General features: G+C 41.8%; 1 protein-coding gene across 1 annotated transcript; it reads left to right on the top strand.

The window, feature by feature from the left end:
* Positions 1–2,879: 2,879 nt before the first annotated feature.
* On the top strand, positions 2,880–6,214 carry LOC118369290 (N-acyl-aromatic-L-amino acid amidohydrolase (carboxylate-forming) B-like). The gene is made up of 8 exons (XM_035753746.2): positions 2,880–2,967; positions 3,147–3,226; positions 3,565–3,797; positions 4,083–4,278; positions 4,672–4,765; positions 5,226–5,333; positions 5,501–5,613; positions 5,779–6,214. Exons 3-8 carry the CDS (start codon positions 3,565–3,567, stop codon positions 6,064–6,066), a joined length of 1,032 nt encoding a protein of 343 aa, XP_035609639.1. The 5' UTR covers positions 2,880–2,967; positions 3,147–3,226; the 3' UTR covers positions 6,067–6,214.
* Positions 6,215–17,434: the final 11,220 nt, after the last annotated feature.

The raw sequence follows: 17,434 nt of genomic DNA on the forward strand, positions 1-17,434 counted from the left end.
CACTCTTAACGAACTCTGTCGTCGTTCCCCAAGATCACCTCAGACCAATCATGTACTCGGCGAATCTTTGCCCCACACTGTACATGGACAGTTTCAGAATGCAGATATTAGCATTGCCACACAAAAAAACTAAAGCCAGTCTTTACAGGGGGTTACATTTGCATTTAATGTTGGAATTTCAGCAAGGGAGCAGAGACAATGTACTTCTTCACCAACCTGGCATTGACGCTGAACGAGCCTGAGGAAGGCGTGGCGCCCACGGACAGCCGTCGACGACCCGACCAGAGGCTTATGGAGGTGGGCCAGTGGGACGAGGCCAACGCAGAGAAACAGAGGCTGGGGGAGAAGCAGCATAGTGTCCGCCGTGAGAGGGAACGGGAGGCCGCCAGCCAGCGTACAGCCAGCGAGTCAGAGGAAGGTAACTGAGTAAAGGCTTTTCCTCGAGTCCCTTCATTTTCCATCTGTCGCAATCGGAATAAGTGTTATACTGTAAGACTTGAAACTGAAGGCCACTTTCGTGACCCTTTTTCTTCTCCCACAAGCTGTCTATGAGGACTATTTTACTGACACTTCTCTGAAAAGCAAGTATCCCTCTTTTGCCTGTTTTCTGTGCTTCTCTGTCTGTTTTTGTCTCTCACACTTTCAACATCGTTTTCAAGTTTCTTGGAAGTGGTTTAACTGTGTGGTCACTTTATAAATCGGCTTCTCTTTTTCACAGGTCCAATACACTAAATAACATCTCATTTATTTTTTCATCAGGCACTCGCCAATATAACTACACAGCGCAGTGGTTTAAACGCTGCGACGACCCCGCCACAGGTGAATCCACTCACATAAGGGAGGCTACTGGGAGGCTAAGGAAAAAGGCAGCTGGGAGTCCTGTCCCGAAATATACTGACCTCTTAATGGCTGTCTTTGACTAGAAAGTTTCCCAGGACGTAACCTACTTCATTGGACCCTACCAATGAACAGCTACACTCCTCCCATTGTGTGGATTTTTCACTCCACTGGCTCTCTGTTCTAAGAGATCGAGATGCTGCAGTCTGATCCAATGGGTGAACGGGGTATTCCTAAGACTTGGTTGCATTTTAGTCCCTAGCCCCTCTTTCCTCAGATTCTACCCCGTCAGTGTTCACAGATCTGAAGGGTATCCTAGGTGAAGGCAATTTGGCAGAAACCTCACTCCTATAAGAGGGCTAGGTGGGGCCTTCATCACACTGTGTACTCCTTCACATTTGCAAAAAGTCATAGGGTGTGAGGAAAAGGGACATGAAATGAAACTGGGCATAAGTTTTGAATAAAAGTAATCTCTCTCCTCTGTCTTTGGCATTAGTGGCGTGGGCCCAGAGCAGATGAGGTTAGATAACAGTTACACCTCTACCTACCATATTGTGCCGATAGCGCTCTCTGTGAAGCTATATACTAATGTTCCTCTCTTCATCAAGAGCCTTGTGGTTTGGGGTAAACTTTTTTTTATTAAATGGAATGAAACTCGGTTAATATAATTAGTCATTGAAACAGTGATTGGTGGCCTTCAAGAAGTTGGAGAAGGTTTCTCTTTTATTTTCTGTTGATTAGTGTATTTAACAGATTAACTAAAGGTTTTGGGGTGTCTGCTAGTATGATTGTATTTGTTCATCCATTGGAAGCTTTATGAAACGCATCGTTGTGCAGTACTCCCATCATGCAGTATCAACACATCAATAGTGGGTGCCCAGAATACTGTATGTTCCTTCTCTTAAATAGTCTTTCTCATAATCTATGGTCATGGATATTATGAGATGGTGAAATTAACTTTTTTATAGGGGTGCTCTTGAGTTGAAGTTGTGAGAAGTAGACCTCTTGTCTGGTTCTTGGCTGGCTCTCTTAGTGTCCTTTCCTGACATCCCTGCTCTCATCTGCAATGAGTGGACACACCCAGATAATGTAAAACATTTCTTTAAAAACAATCAGCAGAACATAATAAAATCCACTGAACGACAAACCCATTATCCCTTTGCGAAGAAAATGCATATTTGTGTGCTAGTTGCATTAAAACTATTTGCAGTTATGAGGAAGACATCGAATGTTGGTACTGTTCAAATGGGTTGGATGCTGGGATGTCTGTCAGTCATCTCTGCGCATACATTAATGATCGTTTGTGTTGTATTCCTCACACTATTTTTCAAGTCTCTCCAATTACAACTGACCTGAGAATCGGTTATCCCCCCTCCATGGTCTGGTGGTTGGCAAAAAAATCTATTTGTTTCTATTTAATTTTATTGAACATGATTATAGTAATTAACTTGATTTTTACGTATTTTTAATTCAAGTCCACTGTCCAAAACCTTTTTAAAAAACACTTGATTAAGACACCATTTATTTAGAGGTGTGTAGCCTTTGCAAAGATAAATTATCACTAAAACAATTGAATTCTTCAGAATGAACTGTGTATGACTATTCTCTATTAATTCTCTTGTCACAGGCTCACACCTCTGTCTTTATATTTAAATTACATTTTATGATAAGGCTAGCAATCTCTCCCAATGTGTACTATACAGTATGTAATTCTGGCCTCTGTCAATGGAGCAGATTTGCTTTGAGCCAACATTTGAAAGGGCTGACTGGAACCTACCATCCTATACATTGTACAGTGTGTGAGAGACCCTGCTTGGCGAGGGGCTTTGGAGCAGGCTGACTGGACAGAGCCGTTGGGACCGAGGCTGTGTGAAAGGAAGGGTGGAGTTTCCACATCGCATTGAGTACACACACTGCTGTCTGCATCACTGTGCAGTACCGCCAGTCCACTGGAGAGGAGTGTCATAGAAGGGGAGGGGGGTTGTACAACAGCATACAGGCCGGCACAGGCTACATTACTATTGAGAGGGAGGGATGAGAATGCTGAATCAGTGAAACTGCATTATAGCCAGGGAGAGGGTGGGAGAGGGTGAACTGCAGGAGAGAGGGAAGGGAAAGATAGCCGCAAGGGTAAGAATTGTGATATCCTTTTAAAAAAGAGTAGTTAAATGTATCTTTGTGAAGGACAAATATAAACACAGGTTTACCTTGCATTTAAGGTTTCAATATCTGTAAATCTCAATCAAGGTCCAGCCATTCAGTTAATTTCAAACCATTCAGTGAAAGTGTGTTTGGTGATTTTGTTATAGGTGAAAGTTCATAGGTTAAACGTTCACGGTGAGCTTGAGGTGGCCGTACACCTTGCTGCAGACCAGGAAAGGAAGCCAAGGTAAGAATTTGACAACATGATTTCTTATGGATTTCTGCAGCAATGGTGTTTGCTGGTATTGTTTGCCTGCTCTGTCAGCAACCGGAAGTCTTTCATACCTCCAATTAGAGAATGGATGAGAGCTGGGAATGACAGAACTAGAAGTCACTATGGGGTGTGGGTACAATATGCATCAAGGCAACCAAGTTTTTTTTTTTAACTCGTCATACTGTTAATGCTAAGCTAGTGAGCTACTATATCAAGAAACAGAATGCTAGTACAGGTGACATTTCCACGTGTTTGATACTGTTAAAATTACATTTTACTGTTATACTGTAACTCGGATTGCTATCCCATAGATGGAAGGAAGGGAGGTGGTGTTGCCGACTGTGTCCCGCGTTGCACTGTGTGGTGGTACCCATGGCAATGAGCTGTCAGGAGTGTACCTGGTGAGAGAGCGGCTGAGGAAGAGGAAGGTGGAAGAAGACCACATCTCTGTGGTGACCGTGATGTCCAACCCGCGTGCTGTCCAGCAGTGTCGGAGATACACAGAGACAGACCTGAACCGCTGCTTCACCCATGCCACCCTTAGGTCTGATGATGATGATTATGATGATAAAGTATAAGGGAGAAGGTATGGTGGTGATGATAGTGATTATGAGTAATGTAGAAAAGAGACATGACGATGATGACATTTATGTCAAAAGGTATAATGTTGTTGATCATGATGATGGTCTTTTGTTGGTAATGGTGAAAGTGAGGAAGGAGATGATGAGAATGAGCGGGATAAAGAGCATGATGATGAGGTTGGAGACAAAAGTTGTATTAGTATTGATGGTAATGACCATCCATTCATCCTTCTCTCTCTCCCTCTTAGTGGGCCTGTGACAGACAAAACCCCCTATGAGATAGTCCGCTCCCAGGAGCTGAACACCCTGCTAGGTCCTAAAGGTAGTCCAGAGGCCATGGACCTGGTGTGTGACCTCCACAACACTACCGCTAACATGGGCCTGTGCCTCATCGCCTACTCAGACTGTGACTGGATCTCTCTTCACATCTACAGATACCTGCAGGCAAGAGAAAACAATCCTCACAGAGACTCATTATTTTGGATGCATTTTCTCATTAGATTGAAAATTGTGATAGTTCTATTCTTAAAGATCAATATGGATGAATGAAAGTTAACGAGGTATACAATGTTTTTTTTTTTTTTTTTTTCAATTAATTTAGGAACTCAGTAGGGTAGAAAATGAGGTTGGCCTTAACTAGTCTGCTTCTAACAATTCGGAATGATCTTTGAATAGTAGCCTAAAGTATGCTAAGAACTTTAAACCAGATCTATTTTGAGGATACACACAATCATGGTGGAGAAAAAGATCTGCGATTATATGATCTTACCCACGTTATCTTGAGATGATTTCTGTCAGGTTACCACTGGGGTATTGACAATTGATTTTGTTTTCCAGAGACAAATGTCTGACATACCTGTGAGGTTCATTCACTTTGACCTTCCCCGCAATGAAGCATATTCCCTCGATTCTGTAGGCAAACATGGCTTTGGTGAGTTAGTAGGGAGGTGGGCTTCTTTACTACCAGTACATTTTTCAGTTTTTTTGCCATGGTAGTCTGATGATGCACATCTCTCTGCATTTAGATTTTGTTCATACTTTTAAAATGGAACCTTCTTTTCCATTTTTAACGGTGCTTAGTTGATTGAGTTTGTTTTGACAATTTAAAAAACACATATACAGCCAGTACATACTGTACATAAACAAATATATATCAAGGATAGCACAATAGTCAGTCACGTATTTCCATCACAATGGAAATACGTGACTGACTTTATTGTCCTACCCTTGATATATATTTGTTTGTGTCTCTCCAGAGAAAGATTAAGGCAGGAATTGTAAAACTAATGTTGCAATACATGCTATAATTGCGTACGATGTATTGGAATCATACTAGGTCATATGTGTATTTGAAATGCAATTCATGTAAATGTGTCTTTTTTCCTCTGCAGCGATTGAGATTGGTCCTCAGGCCCATGGAGTAGTCAGGTCCAATATTTTATCCACAATGCAAGAAGGGGTCCAGCACATGCTAGACTGGGTCCACCTCTTTAACTCAGGTACATGGCCTATAGAATCCTTTCCAACATTCAATTCAGCGCTGCTTTCAGATTGAAATAGTTCACTGTCCCACATGCTTGAATTGTAACCCCTCATTCAGATTCATCCCACAGAGCTTTCTCTTCCCCGCTTTCTCTCCCCCTCTTGCTGTCTCTCTCTTTCACAGGTACCCAATTTGAAGGAGGAAAAGTGGATGTGTACACCATGGTGAAAAATGTGGACTACCCAAGAGACTTTGAGACCCACGGTATTACAGCCGCCATTCATCCTCAACTCCAGGTATACAATGCCCTTGAAACTTTAACAACTGGACACTCACTCAGTATGGGATGCACAATAGTTCCTTGCTAAGTAACAGCAAAGCAATCTCTGGGTCAGGATTTGGTATACCCACACTCCTCCACTCTTTAACTCCTCTGTCTCTCTCTCCCCCCTCTCTCTCAGGATCGGGACTTCTGCCTCCTCCGACCCAATGACCCTGTGTTCCAGACATTCTCTGGAGAGACACTAAAGTACAAAGGGACTGAGCCACTCTATCCATTCTTCATTAACGAATGTGCGTACTATGAGAAGGGCATAGCTCTCTCCCTTGCAAGACAGAGGAGTGTGGGGATACCATCCATCCGATCGGAGAGAGAAGGAGAACAGGGAAAGAGGAACATTTCAGCAGATGAAATGGAGGAGGAAGAAAAAATTAAAGGGGAAATGGAGGGGAAGGCTATCAGAAGCTAATAGAATATGGAGAGGAGAGTGATTCACTAAATGGACAACACAACTGAGAGCTAATTTCAAGTTCTTGATATGAATTGTGGATTTTAAAAAAGTTATGTAAAATGAGACACGTTGATCAAATGTTATTAACTTCAAATAATAATAAAAATCCTTCATTGAAATGACAGCATTTGCTGATAAATGCTTACACACACACACACCTCACCTTGTGAGGAAAACAGCACTGAACCTTTTTCTAAAATGTTTTATGAGTTAGAGAACACATTGGGAGGGATCTTATACTATTCCTCCATACAGACTCCTTCCAGATCCTTGATATCCTTCCTCTGCGCTTATGGACTGCCGTTTTCAATTCAAGCCACAGGTTTTCAACGGATTTTAAGTCTAGAGGCCAATTAACCCCACTGACATGAAAATATAATTCTTTGGCCAGAAACCAGTGGTGGGTTTGTTATCGTAATGAGAATTCATAAGCAGAAAAGAACCCTATACCTACTGAAAAATATGGTGGTGAATCTTTGATGCTATGGGGCTATATTGCTTCCACTGGTCCTGGGGCCCTTGTTTAGGTCAACAGCATCATGAACTTGGCACCAATAGACATGGCAGCTCTGAGTGGATGGAGTGGACTTCTAGTCCTGCTCAAGAGGTGTGCACACCATCCACTGCTTCCGAGTATATTACTTGCTAAAGTTCAGTCCCTGGACAATATAGTAGACGAGCTCAGGGGGAGGACATCCTTCCTGAGACAGAGACTGAAACATACTCTGTTCCACTGATTCATGGCGCTCTCCGGATATACTGCCCCCGTCCATACAGCCAGCTGGGTTGTCAGTACATCACGCAGGCAGGAATAAAGAACTCTCCAGGAAGAAGAAGGGCAGAGGTGTATGTTTTATGATTAACTACTCATGGTGTGGCGTACTGGAACTCAAGTCCTTTTGTTCACCTGACCTAGAATACCTCACAATCAAATGCCGACTGCATTAACTCCTGGGAGAATTCTCTTCGGGTTACAGTCACAGCCGTGTGTATTCCCCCTCAAGCCGATACCACAACGGCCGTCCAGGAACTACACTGGACGTTGTGCAAACCAGAAACCATATATCCTGAGGCCGCATTTAACAAGAAAAACGCTACTGAAGTTCTATCAACACTTCGCCTGTAGTACTCACACTTCAAAAACTCCGGGATGGCTACAAGGTCCTCCCACGAACCCCATTCGGCAAATCAGATCACAACTCCATTCTGCTCATCCCTTTCTACAGGCAGAAATTCAAACAGGAAGTACCTGTGCAAAGGTCTATTCAACGCTGGTCTAACCAATCGGAATCCGTTCAAGATTATTTTGATCACGCGGACTGGAATATGTTCCAGGTTGCCTCTAAGTATAACATTGATGTCACAAAATTTTATTTTGTTTAGTGTTCAGTTTAAATAAAAATTTATGAACACTTAGCACGCTGTGCTTTGGTCTGATTCCTCTTCATCTGACGACGACACCCGTACACCAAGATTGAACTCTTTGGCCTGAATGTCAAGTGTCACGTATGGAGGAAACTTGGCACCATTCCTACGGTGAAGAATGGGGGTGGCAGAATCATGCTGTGGGGATGTTTTCAGCTGCAGTGACTGGAAGACTAGTCAGGATCGAAGGAAAGATGAACGGAGCAAAGTACAGAGAGATCCTTGATGAAAACCTGCTCATGACCTGACTGGGTTGAAGCTTCACCTTCAAACAGGACAATGACCCTCAGCACACAGCACAGACAATGCATGACAAGTCTCGGAATGTCCTTGAGTGCCCCAGCCAGAGCCCGGACTTGAACCCGATCGAACATCTGTGGAGAGACCTGAAAATAGCTGTGCAGCGATGCTCCCCATCCAACCTGACAGAGCTTGAGAGGTTCTGCAGAGAAGAATGGGAGAAACTCCCCAAATACAGGTGTGCCAAACTTGTGGAAGATTCAAGGCTGTAATCGCTGCCACAGGTGCTTCTATAAAGTACTGAGTAAAGGGTCTGAATACATATGTAAATGCAATATTTCAGTTTTTAATTTTAATAAATTAGCAAAAATGTGTAAAAAATGTTTCGCTTTGTCATTATGGGGTATTGTGTGTAGACTGATGAGGGGAAAAAATGATTTAATCAATTTTAGAATAAGACCTAACAAAATCTATATTTTGTATATAGTTTTGGCAAGTTGGTTAGGACATCTACTTTGTGCATGACACAAGTAATTTTTCCAACAATTGTTCCCAGACATATTATTTCACTGTATCACAATTCCAGTGGGTCAGAAGTTTTACATACACTAAGTAGGCCATGCCTTTAAACAGCTTGGAAAATTCCAGAAAAATATGTCATGCTTTAGAAGCTTCTGATTGGCTAATTGACATCATTTTAGTCAACTGGAGGTGTACCTGTGGATGTACAGTGCCTTGCGAAAGTATTCGGCCTCCTTGAACTTTGCGACCTTTTGCCACATTTCAGGCTTCAAACATGAAGATATAAAACTGTATTTTTTTGTGAAGAATCAACAACAAGTGGGACACAATCATGAAGTGGAACGACATTTATTGGATATTTCAAACTTTTTTAACAAATCAAAAACTGAAAAATTGGCCGTGCAAAATTATTCAGCCCCTTTATTTTCAGTGCAGCAAACTCTCTCCAGAAGTTCAGTGAGGATCACTGAATGATCCAATGTTGACCTAAATGACTAATGATGATAAATACAGTCCACCTGTGTGTAATCAAGTCTCCGTATAAATGCACCTGCACTGTGATAGTCTCAGAGGTCCGTTAAAAGCGCAGAGAGCATCATGAAGAACAAGGAACACACCAGGCAGGTCCGAGATACTGTTGTGAAGAAGTTTAAAGCCGGATTTGGATACAAAAAGATTTCCCAGGCTTTAAACATCCCAAGGAACACTGTGCAAGCGATAATATTGAAATGGAAGGAGTATCAGACCACTGCAAATCTACCAAGACCTGGCCGTCCCTCTAAACTTTCAGCTCATACAAGGAGAAGACTGATCAGAGATGCAGCCAAGAGGCCCATGATCATTCTGGATGAACTGCAGAGATCTACAGCTGAGGTGGGACACTCTGTCCATAGGACAACAATCAGTCGTATATTGCACAAATCTGGCCTTTATGGAAGAGTGGCAAGAAGAAAGCCATTTCCTAAAGACATCCATAAAAAGTGTCGTTTAAAGTTTGCCACAAGCCACCTGGGAGACACACCAAACATGTGGAAGAAGGTGCTCTGGTCAGAAGAAACCAAAATTGAACTTTTTGGTGAAGCAGTGGCTTCACCCGGCAAAGAAAACGGAGACACCGTGCGCTCCACCGCATAACATGGTGCCTGACCAGTATGACGCCCACCACGGTAAGCATGGGGAGTTGGCTCTGGCACTCTTCCTGGGTGGACCGACCACCTCTCTACCTCCTTCCAGGTTGTCTCATACCCCTAGCCACGCTGCTCCTCCTTACCACACTGCTTGGTCCTTTGGTGGTGGTTCTGTCACGGCTGTTGAAGGAGGAGGACCAAGGAGTAGCGTGGTCAGCGTACATTTTCTTTTATTATAAAAATGGTGCCGACAAAAAAACAATAAACCATACAAAAACAAACCGTGAAGCTCAAAGGCTATGTGCTCTTAACAAAGTCATTTTCCCACAAAAAACACGTGGGAAAACGCTACCTAAGTATGGTTCCCAATCAGAGACAACGATAGACAGCTGTCCCTGATTGAGAACCCATACCCGGCCAAAACGAAGAAATACAAAAACATAGAAAAAAGAACATAGAATGCCCACCCAAATCACACCCTAACCAAACCAACATAGAGACATAAAAAGCTCTAAGATCAGGACGTGACACTTGGTTTCATCAGACCAGAGCATCTTGTTTCTCATGGTCTGAGATTCTTTAGGTGCCTTTTGGCACATTCTTAAAATTAAGTGGTGATCCTAACTGACCTAAAACAGGGAATTTTTACTCTGATTAAATGTCAGGAATTGGGAAAAAATGAGTTTAAAGGTATTTGGGTAAGGTGTATGTAAACCTCCGACTTCAACTGTGTATATATATATATATATATACATATATACACACACACACTCCGGACTCCGACATTGCTCATCCTAATATTTATATATTTCTTAATTCCATTCTTTTACTTTTAGATTTGCGTGTATTGTTGTGAATTGTTAGATATTACTGCACTGTTGGAGCTAGGAACACAAACATTTCGCAATAACATCTGCTAAATGTGTATTCGACCAATACATTTGATGCCCCTGTTTTCAGTACCTTTCAATACCTCACTTTGCGTTTTTTTTTTAGAATTTTGACCCCTACCTTTCTGAGAAAAAAGTATTACTTGTTAAACAAAATCTCCTTCTCTGAGCAATTGTATTAGTATAAAATAATATAATTTCTTTCTTTTTTTAATACAATATTTCTCAGTATTTGTATTATTTATTTGAATACAGTCTGTTTTTCTCATATTTATGAAGGATGACAATACTTTCTAACCCCACTGTACATTTGAGGCAGTGAGGATAGTAGGCTACCATTTGTTTGATTTACATTTGCCAGGTAGGATATATGGATAGTACAATCTGTTTAAAGTATATATTTTTAAATCTACAGCATTTAAAAAAAGTTTATGACTTGACTGCTGCCATATGAAGACAAGCAGACCTTATGACACAATTTAAATGAACATGTTTCCAAGTGCTCTATTCTTCTTGATGGTCAAGGTTTGGTCAAGGTATTTATCAGCCATTAATATTAAATTGGAACTGTACACGTCCAACGCTTATTAGTGAACTACATTCAGAGGATAGATCCAGGCCAACAGCAGCATCAATAGCAAAGCACTTAAAGATCATGATCCAAAAATAACTTATATGCAAAGAAAATTATCATTTTTTTCATATGACCACATGAAATACATATACTCTATAGTATAAATGAGAATTAACACTATTCACAGTTGAATCATATTAATCATGAATAAATTAAGTAACCCAAAATTCTTTGAATAGTAAAAACACTTTAAAAAATAAATTTAAGTAACATCTAAAATCACAGCAGGTGAGCAATAGTCTAAAATGGAATTTAGTGCCATATGTACAAAACAACAACTTCACAAAGTCACAGTGGCCACTATTTCTTGAAACATACCATTGTGTGCGGGTAATAGTGGGACCCTACATTCCTAAAGAATTTCTGCAGAATCCTACAAATCATATATACAAAATATCAAACCAATGCTACTAACACTTCAAACAATGATACTCTCTCAAAATGAAATATTTGTAGCTTATAATTTTCAAGTTGTCTGTGCACAAATGTGTTAACATCCCTGTTAGTGAGCATTTCTTACTTGCCAAGATAATCCATCCACCTTGTGTCACACAACACAATGCCACAGATATCTGCCACTGTCTTCTTATTGTCTTATGCCTGTATATCAAGGTGGCAAGGCATATGAACTAACAGGTTATAGAGCAAACAACGCAATTATCACAACCCATAGGTTGTAATATGTTTTTTTTCTGGCTTGGCTTCCCCAGTGATTTTACCCACGCTCGGGGTATGAATCCGTTCTGAAGGCACTGTAGCTTACTCTAATATACTGTATCTACTGCTGTACATATCATACTTAGTTGATCTTGTCCAAATTCTCCCGGTGTACATATATATTGCATTTGATAATATATATCAAATGCATATATATTGCATTTGATTCTACAAAGCTATTTGGGATGTTAATCAGATTCGTCCTGCCGTTCTTGATTTCTTGTCTAAATAAATAATTGTTTGACACTTTAATGCATTGCTAGGAGCTAGTTGTCATGATCATTTGTTGAATTAATGGACCAAGGCGCAGTGTGCATAGAGTACCACATGTTTAGTGGATGAAACTCACAGAAAACAATAAAGCGCAAAACGAAACGTGAAACTAATGTAGTGCTCGCAGGCAACTAGACATAGACAAGATCCCACGAAAACCCAGTGGGAAAAGGCTGCCTAAATATGATCCCCAATCACAGACAATGATAGACAGCTGCCTCTGATAGACAGCTGCCTCTTGGGAACCATACCAGGCCAACATAGAAATGAAAAAAAACCAGACTACCCACCCTAGTCACACCCTGACCTAACCAAAATAGAGAATAAAAAGGATCTCTAAGGTCAGGGCATGACACTAGTAACATAAGCATTTAGCTGCACCCACTATACCACCTCCCAGGGGGAACCCCAGGATCGAGTTTGAAAACCCTGGCGTAGGCTACCTATGAACGTTGACCTTCCCAAATCCCTTCAGCACCATGGACAGTACTAATGTTCGATCGGGTTCACGTCCGGGATCTGGCTGGGCCAATGAAGGACATTCAGAGACTTTTCCCGAAGCCACTCCTGCGTTGTTTTGGCTGTGTTCTTAGGGTTGTTGTCCTGTTGGATGTTGAACCTTCACCCCAGAACACTCTGGAGTAGGTTTTCATCAATGATCTTTCTGTATTTGTTCTGTTCATCTTTCCCTCAATCTTGAATAGTCTCCCAGTCCTTGCCGCTGAAAAATATCCCCACAGCATGATGCTGCCACCACCATGCTTCACTGTAGGGATGGTGCTAGGTTTCCTCCAGACATGAGGCTTGGCTTTCAGGCCAAAGAGTTCAATCTTGGTTTCATCAGAACAGGGAATCTTGTTTCTCGTGGTCTGAGAGCCTTTAGGTGCCTTTAGGCAAACTCCAAGTGGGCTGTCATGTGCCTTTTACTGAGGAGTGGCTTCCATCTGGCCACTCTACCAAAAAGGCCTGATTGGTGAAGTGCTGCAGAGATAGTTGTTCTTCTGAAAGGTTATCCCATCTCCGGAGCTCTGTCAGAGTGCCCATCGGTTCTCGGTCACATCCCTGACCAAGGCCCCTCTTCACCTGATTCCCTAGTATGGCCAAGCAGCCAGCTCTAGGAAGAGTCTTTTTTTTTGGTACCCTTCCCCAGATCTGTGCCTCGACATAATCCTATCTTGGAGCACTCCGGACAATTCCTTCGACCTTATGGCTTGGTATTTGCTCTGACGTGCACCGTCAACTGTGGGACCTTATATAAAAAGGCATGTGACTTTCCAAATCACGTCCAATCAATTGAATTTACCACAGATGGAATCCAATAAACTTGTAGAAATATCTCAAGGATGATCAATGGAAACAGGATGGAAATAAGATCAATTTCTAGTCTCATAGCAAAGGGTCTGAATACTTATGTAAATAAGGTATTTCTGTTTTTTATTTTTAATACATTTGCAAATAAATTGTTTTCGCTTTGTCATTATGGAGTGTTTGTAGATATTATTTGTAGAAAATATTTTATTTAATCCATTTTAGAATTAGGCTGTCACGTAAAAAAAGTGGAAAAGGTGAAGGGGTCTGAATACTTTCCAAAGGCACTGTATTTGACAAGAAGCCAAAAAGCCAAGAAGCCATAATGTAATTGGATGACAAAGTTATCTTCTGTCACGCCCTGATCTGTTTCACCTGTGATTGTCTACAACCCCTCCAGGTGTTGCTTATTTTCCCCAGTGTATTTATCCGGTGTTTCCTGTCTGTCTGTGCCAGTTCGTCTTCTATGTTTAGTCAAGTTCACCAGCGTGTTTTTCCCATACTCCTTTTGCTATTCTCCTGTTTCTAGTCCTCCCGGTTTCGACCCTTGCCTGTTTCTGGACTCTGTACCCGCCTGTCTGACCATTCTACCTGCCTTGACCACTGATCTGGTTTTGACCTTTTGCCTGTCCACGACCATTCACTTGTCTACCCCTTTGGATTATTAAACATTGTAAGACTCCAACCATCTGCCTCCTGTGTCTGCACCTGGGTCTCGTCTTCTGTCTTTATATCTTCCTGCCCTTGGTGACACTGTGGTCCAATGTAGGCACGGTGAGACCACAAGAACACAGCAAGGTAAGTAGAAAAAGAAAGATGGACCTCTTGGAAGTACTTAGGATGAAAATAATAATGCGCACCAAAGAAAAATCTAGAGAGGACTCCAGCAAAGATGAACAAGTGGAACCAGAATGAAGCAGAAGACTAAGTGTGGCAAACAAGAATGCAACCAGGAGCACCCAAGCAGTTGAGTTGGGATGGATCCATAACGGCAAACAGGTTAGGACCAGAAGTGGTGGAGGAATGAGGAACCAATCAAAAATTGGTCAAAGTTGATTTTCTACAACGGCCATTCCACTAAAGGGCCAGAAATTGATTTCTCCTTCAAAGTCTGGGACATCAAAGAAAAGAGATGCCTCTTGGCAAGAATGTTGGCAACAAAAATTGATGAATTAATATTTTACTTGGCAACTGAGGAAATAGATAAATACATCTAATGACAGTGAGGAATCAAGGTTGTTTGGAGGCAGAGGAGTATGGGAAAGAGTATAATTCTGCAGGTGAATAGGAACCTTCTGTAGAAGAGGCATCTGTGGATGAAGAAGAGCATTCCACAAGTGTAGAGGAAGAAGAGGTTAATGCGGGTGTAGAGGTGGCTTCTGCAGGTCCCATATCTTCTGAATCATATGTAATATCTGATGATGATGATGGTGCAGATGAGGTACAATTTGGCCCTGTAACAGATGGTGATTACACCTCCAAAGCCACTGTTAACACAAGTAACAATTCTCCTCCAGACATTCCCAGGTACTCACTAGTGCGGGACCAAGACTCAGTACCTGTGCAATCACTCGTGTCTCCAGAAATTACAGTGGAGTCAGAAATGGAAACTATTTTTTCAGACCAGGTTGGTTTTGTCAAAACGTTTACACAGATCAGACACGGACAGAGTAGGATTAGCTCGGTTTCAAGGGTGTTTATTTAAATAACAAACAAAAAGAATGAGACCCTCTACGGGAGACCGTCTTCTGGGCTCTGGGTCCTGCGGGGATCAAAAACTGAGCTCCCTCCTTTTATCTCTGGGACTGTGCCCAACTATACAGGAGTAACCTTCCTTCCCCCAGTCGCTTCTCCCGTGTGCTGCCCTTCTGGCAGCTTTATGAGACTCGTCCAGATGGTGAGAAATCAGCCCTTGATTACTCACCAACCACAATCAGCACCAATTAGTCCTGGCCGAAGAGCCCGTCGAGACCTGGCACGTCTAGCAGAGGGAGCCATCGCCTTATGATGTAGGACTCCGTCTGTCACCAGGCATCGACAAGTCTCCCCCTGGTGGCTGACCTGCTGTACGCCACACTATGGGAAAGCCTCCATCCCAGAGTGTTAAAGAGAAACAACCTGAAACCCTTGTTGTGAAATTACAAATGGTCAACATACTGAAAGACAAACTTCATGAATTCCAAAATCCAAACCTAGTGAACAGTCTTCTAGCGGTGAGGTTTATTGACGAGAGCAGAGTGGATACGTCAGGTATCACCAGAGATGCATTTGCAGCCTTCTGGGAAACATTTTTTCAAAACTGTTCAGAAGGCTAGATAGATAAAGTTCCATTGCTACGTCCTGACTATGGACGTGAGCAGTGGGAAGCTGTTGGCTGCATACTAGTCAAAGGATTCCTTGAAGTCAGCTACTTCCCCATTAATCTTTCTTCGTCCTTCATGGTAGCTCTCATACACGGAGAAGCTCATTTAACCCCAGAGATAATGATGGAGTCCCCCCATTACATCCTTTCATCCCTACATACAATCATACAACCTGAAACGTAACAATACACCTCTTGAGTTGTTATGGCTTTCAAAACCTTAATGTTTTTTTTCAATTGGTGCATCACTCAATTTGAGAGAGACACCTTTTCTGCTGCTGTGTGTGACGAAGATTAACAGCTAGATGTTCTTTCGAGAATGGGCAGCCATTCCATCCCAACTGAGTGAAACATGAAATAAGCCATAGTCTTGGTGCTTAAGCAGCTGATCCAAGAACCCAAGTATGCTTTGGACGTGGCCACCACAGCTCGGCCCACCATGAAGACCGCTCTACCAAGTGTAGCTGACATAAAACACATGTATGCAGTGAAAAAGCCCACCAACAAGAACATGTTCGACTTACTCTCTGCCAACGTAAAAAGATGCAGCTCAAAATCACTTAATGCAGTTTAGGAAGTTGTTGGTCAAATCACTGGACAGTGAGAGGATGACAAAAATGTTGCATTTTGTCATTCAACAAGTTGAATTCACAGACCTGAAGGGACTTCAAAGATGCCTTGTGGCCCATATCTGTGAGCAGCTCCTGCAAGTGCCAAGTACCTATATAAACTACACAGCGTTCCGCCGTGGAGTTCTGCAACGTCCTTGATGGACAATGCCTGGCACTAAACATTCTGTAGTTGACATTGTCTCCCACAGGCATAGCAACAGGCCCTACATGTAGACTATTTCCTTTTTGGTGTGATTTTATGCTAACATTTTGATAATTTAGCTAACTGGCACTCTTATTCTTCCTATATGAATGCACGTTAACCAAATGTTAAGTTACAGTAATTACATTTACATTTACATTTAAGTCATTTAGCAGACGCTCTTATCCAGAGCGACTTACAAATTGGATGGAGGCTACATTAGGACAAACTATTAACATCCAGGTTTTGAGCACTGTCAATGTTGAAAGATTGTGTGTCTGAATATGCCAGTGTAGTTAGGAGGTACTCACTTTAAAAAAATAATTTATTAACAACCTCTATGTGCAGTGGACATTCTTCTTCGTAAATGTATGCAAGGATGTAAAGACATGTTTGTTCCAACACTTTTGTAAAGTTGTGTTTTTGCTAGTGTTTGTTGTTATTGCAGTCTCAAACAGTTAATTAACAGAGGTAATTCTATTGGTGGTGCATTGGATGTTCTTGGACGGAGAGATTTATATTCTGGCACTTTAATAAAGGTGAGTATTTGCTATTGTCTGTTGTCATTGCAGTTTTAACAAGCAAACCATGTGGCTGTAATTTGATGTAGGCTATTACTCTAATCTCATGTTATTATCATGTCACAGCTATTTTACAACACTGTATCTCAGCAATTTGATAAGATGTGATTTGAAAGAGGCTAGTGCACACAGAATCAATGGCTGTTTAAGTTTATTTGTTAAGCTTTTGGCCTAAAATACCTCATTAGAACATACAGCCACAGCACACCACCACTTTCCCTGGACTCTACTCTGTTATAACACCAGCGGCTATTTAGTTTGTGTGTTTGGGATCCGTTTGAATGTGATATCTTACCATATGCTTTTTTTTTAACAATACAAAACGTACGCATATGCAAACATACAGACACACGCAAACATCCACAAGATCACCCCTGCCCAGACCCACTTGCTCACAAGTAAAACCTGCACACATGACCAGGTGGCGAATCGCA

Source organism: Oncorhynchus keta, chromosome 35 (assembly GCF_023373465.1).
Source record: "Oncorhynchus keta strain PuntledgeMale-10-30-2019 chromosome 35, Oket_V2, whole genome shotgun sequence".
Taxonomy (NCBI): Eukaryota; Metazoa; Chordata; class Actinopteri; order Salmoniformes; family Salmonidae; genus Oncorhynchus; species Oncorhynchus keta.

Excerpts from the sequence above, each read along its gene's own strand:
- LOC118369290 (XM_035753746.2), top strand. The coding sequence starts at position 3,565 with ATGGAAGGAAGGGAGGTGGTGTTGCCGACTGTGTCCCGCGTTGCACTG. Across the intron at positions 4,279-4,671 it reads ACATCTACAGATACCTGCAG|AGACAAATGTCTGACATACC; the intron begins GCAAGAGAAAAC and ends TTTGTTTTCCAG. Across the intron at positions 5,614-5,778 it reads CCATTCATCCTCAACTCCAG|GATCGGGACTTCTGCCTCCT; the intron begins GTATACAATGCC and ends CCTCTCTCTCAG.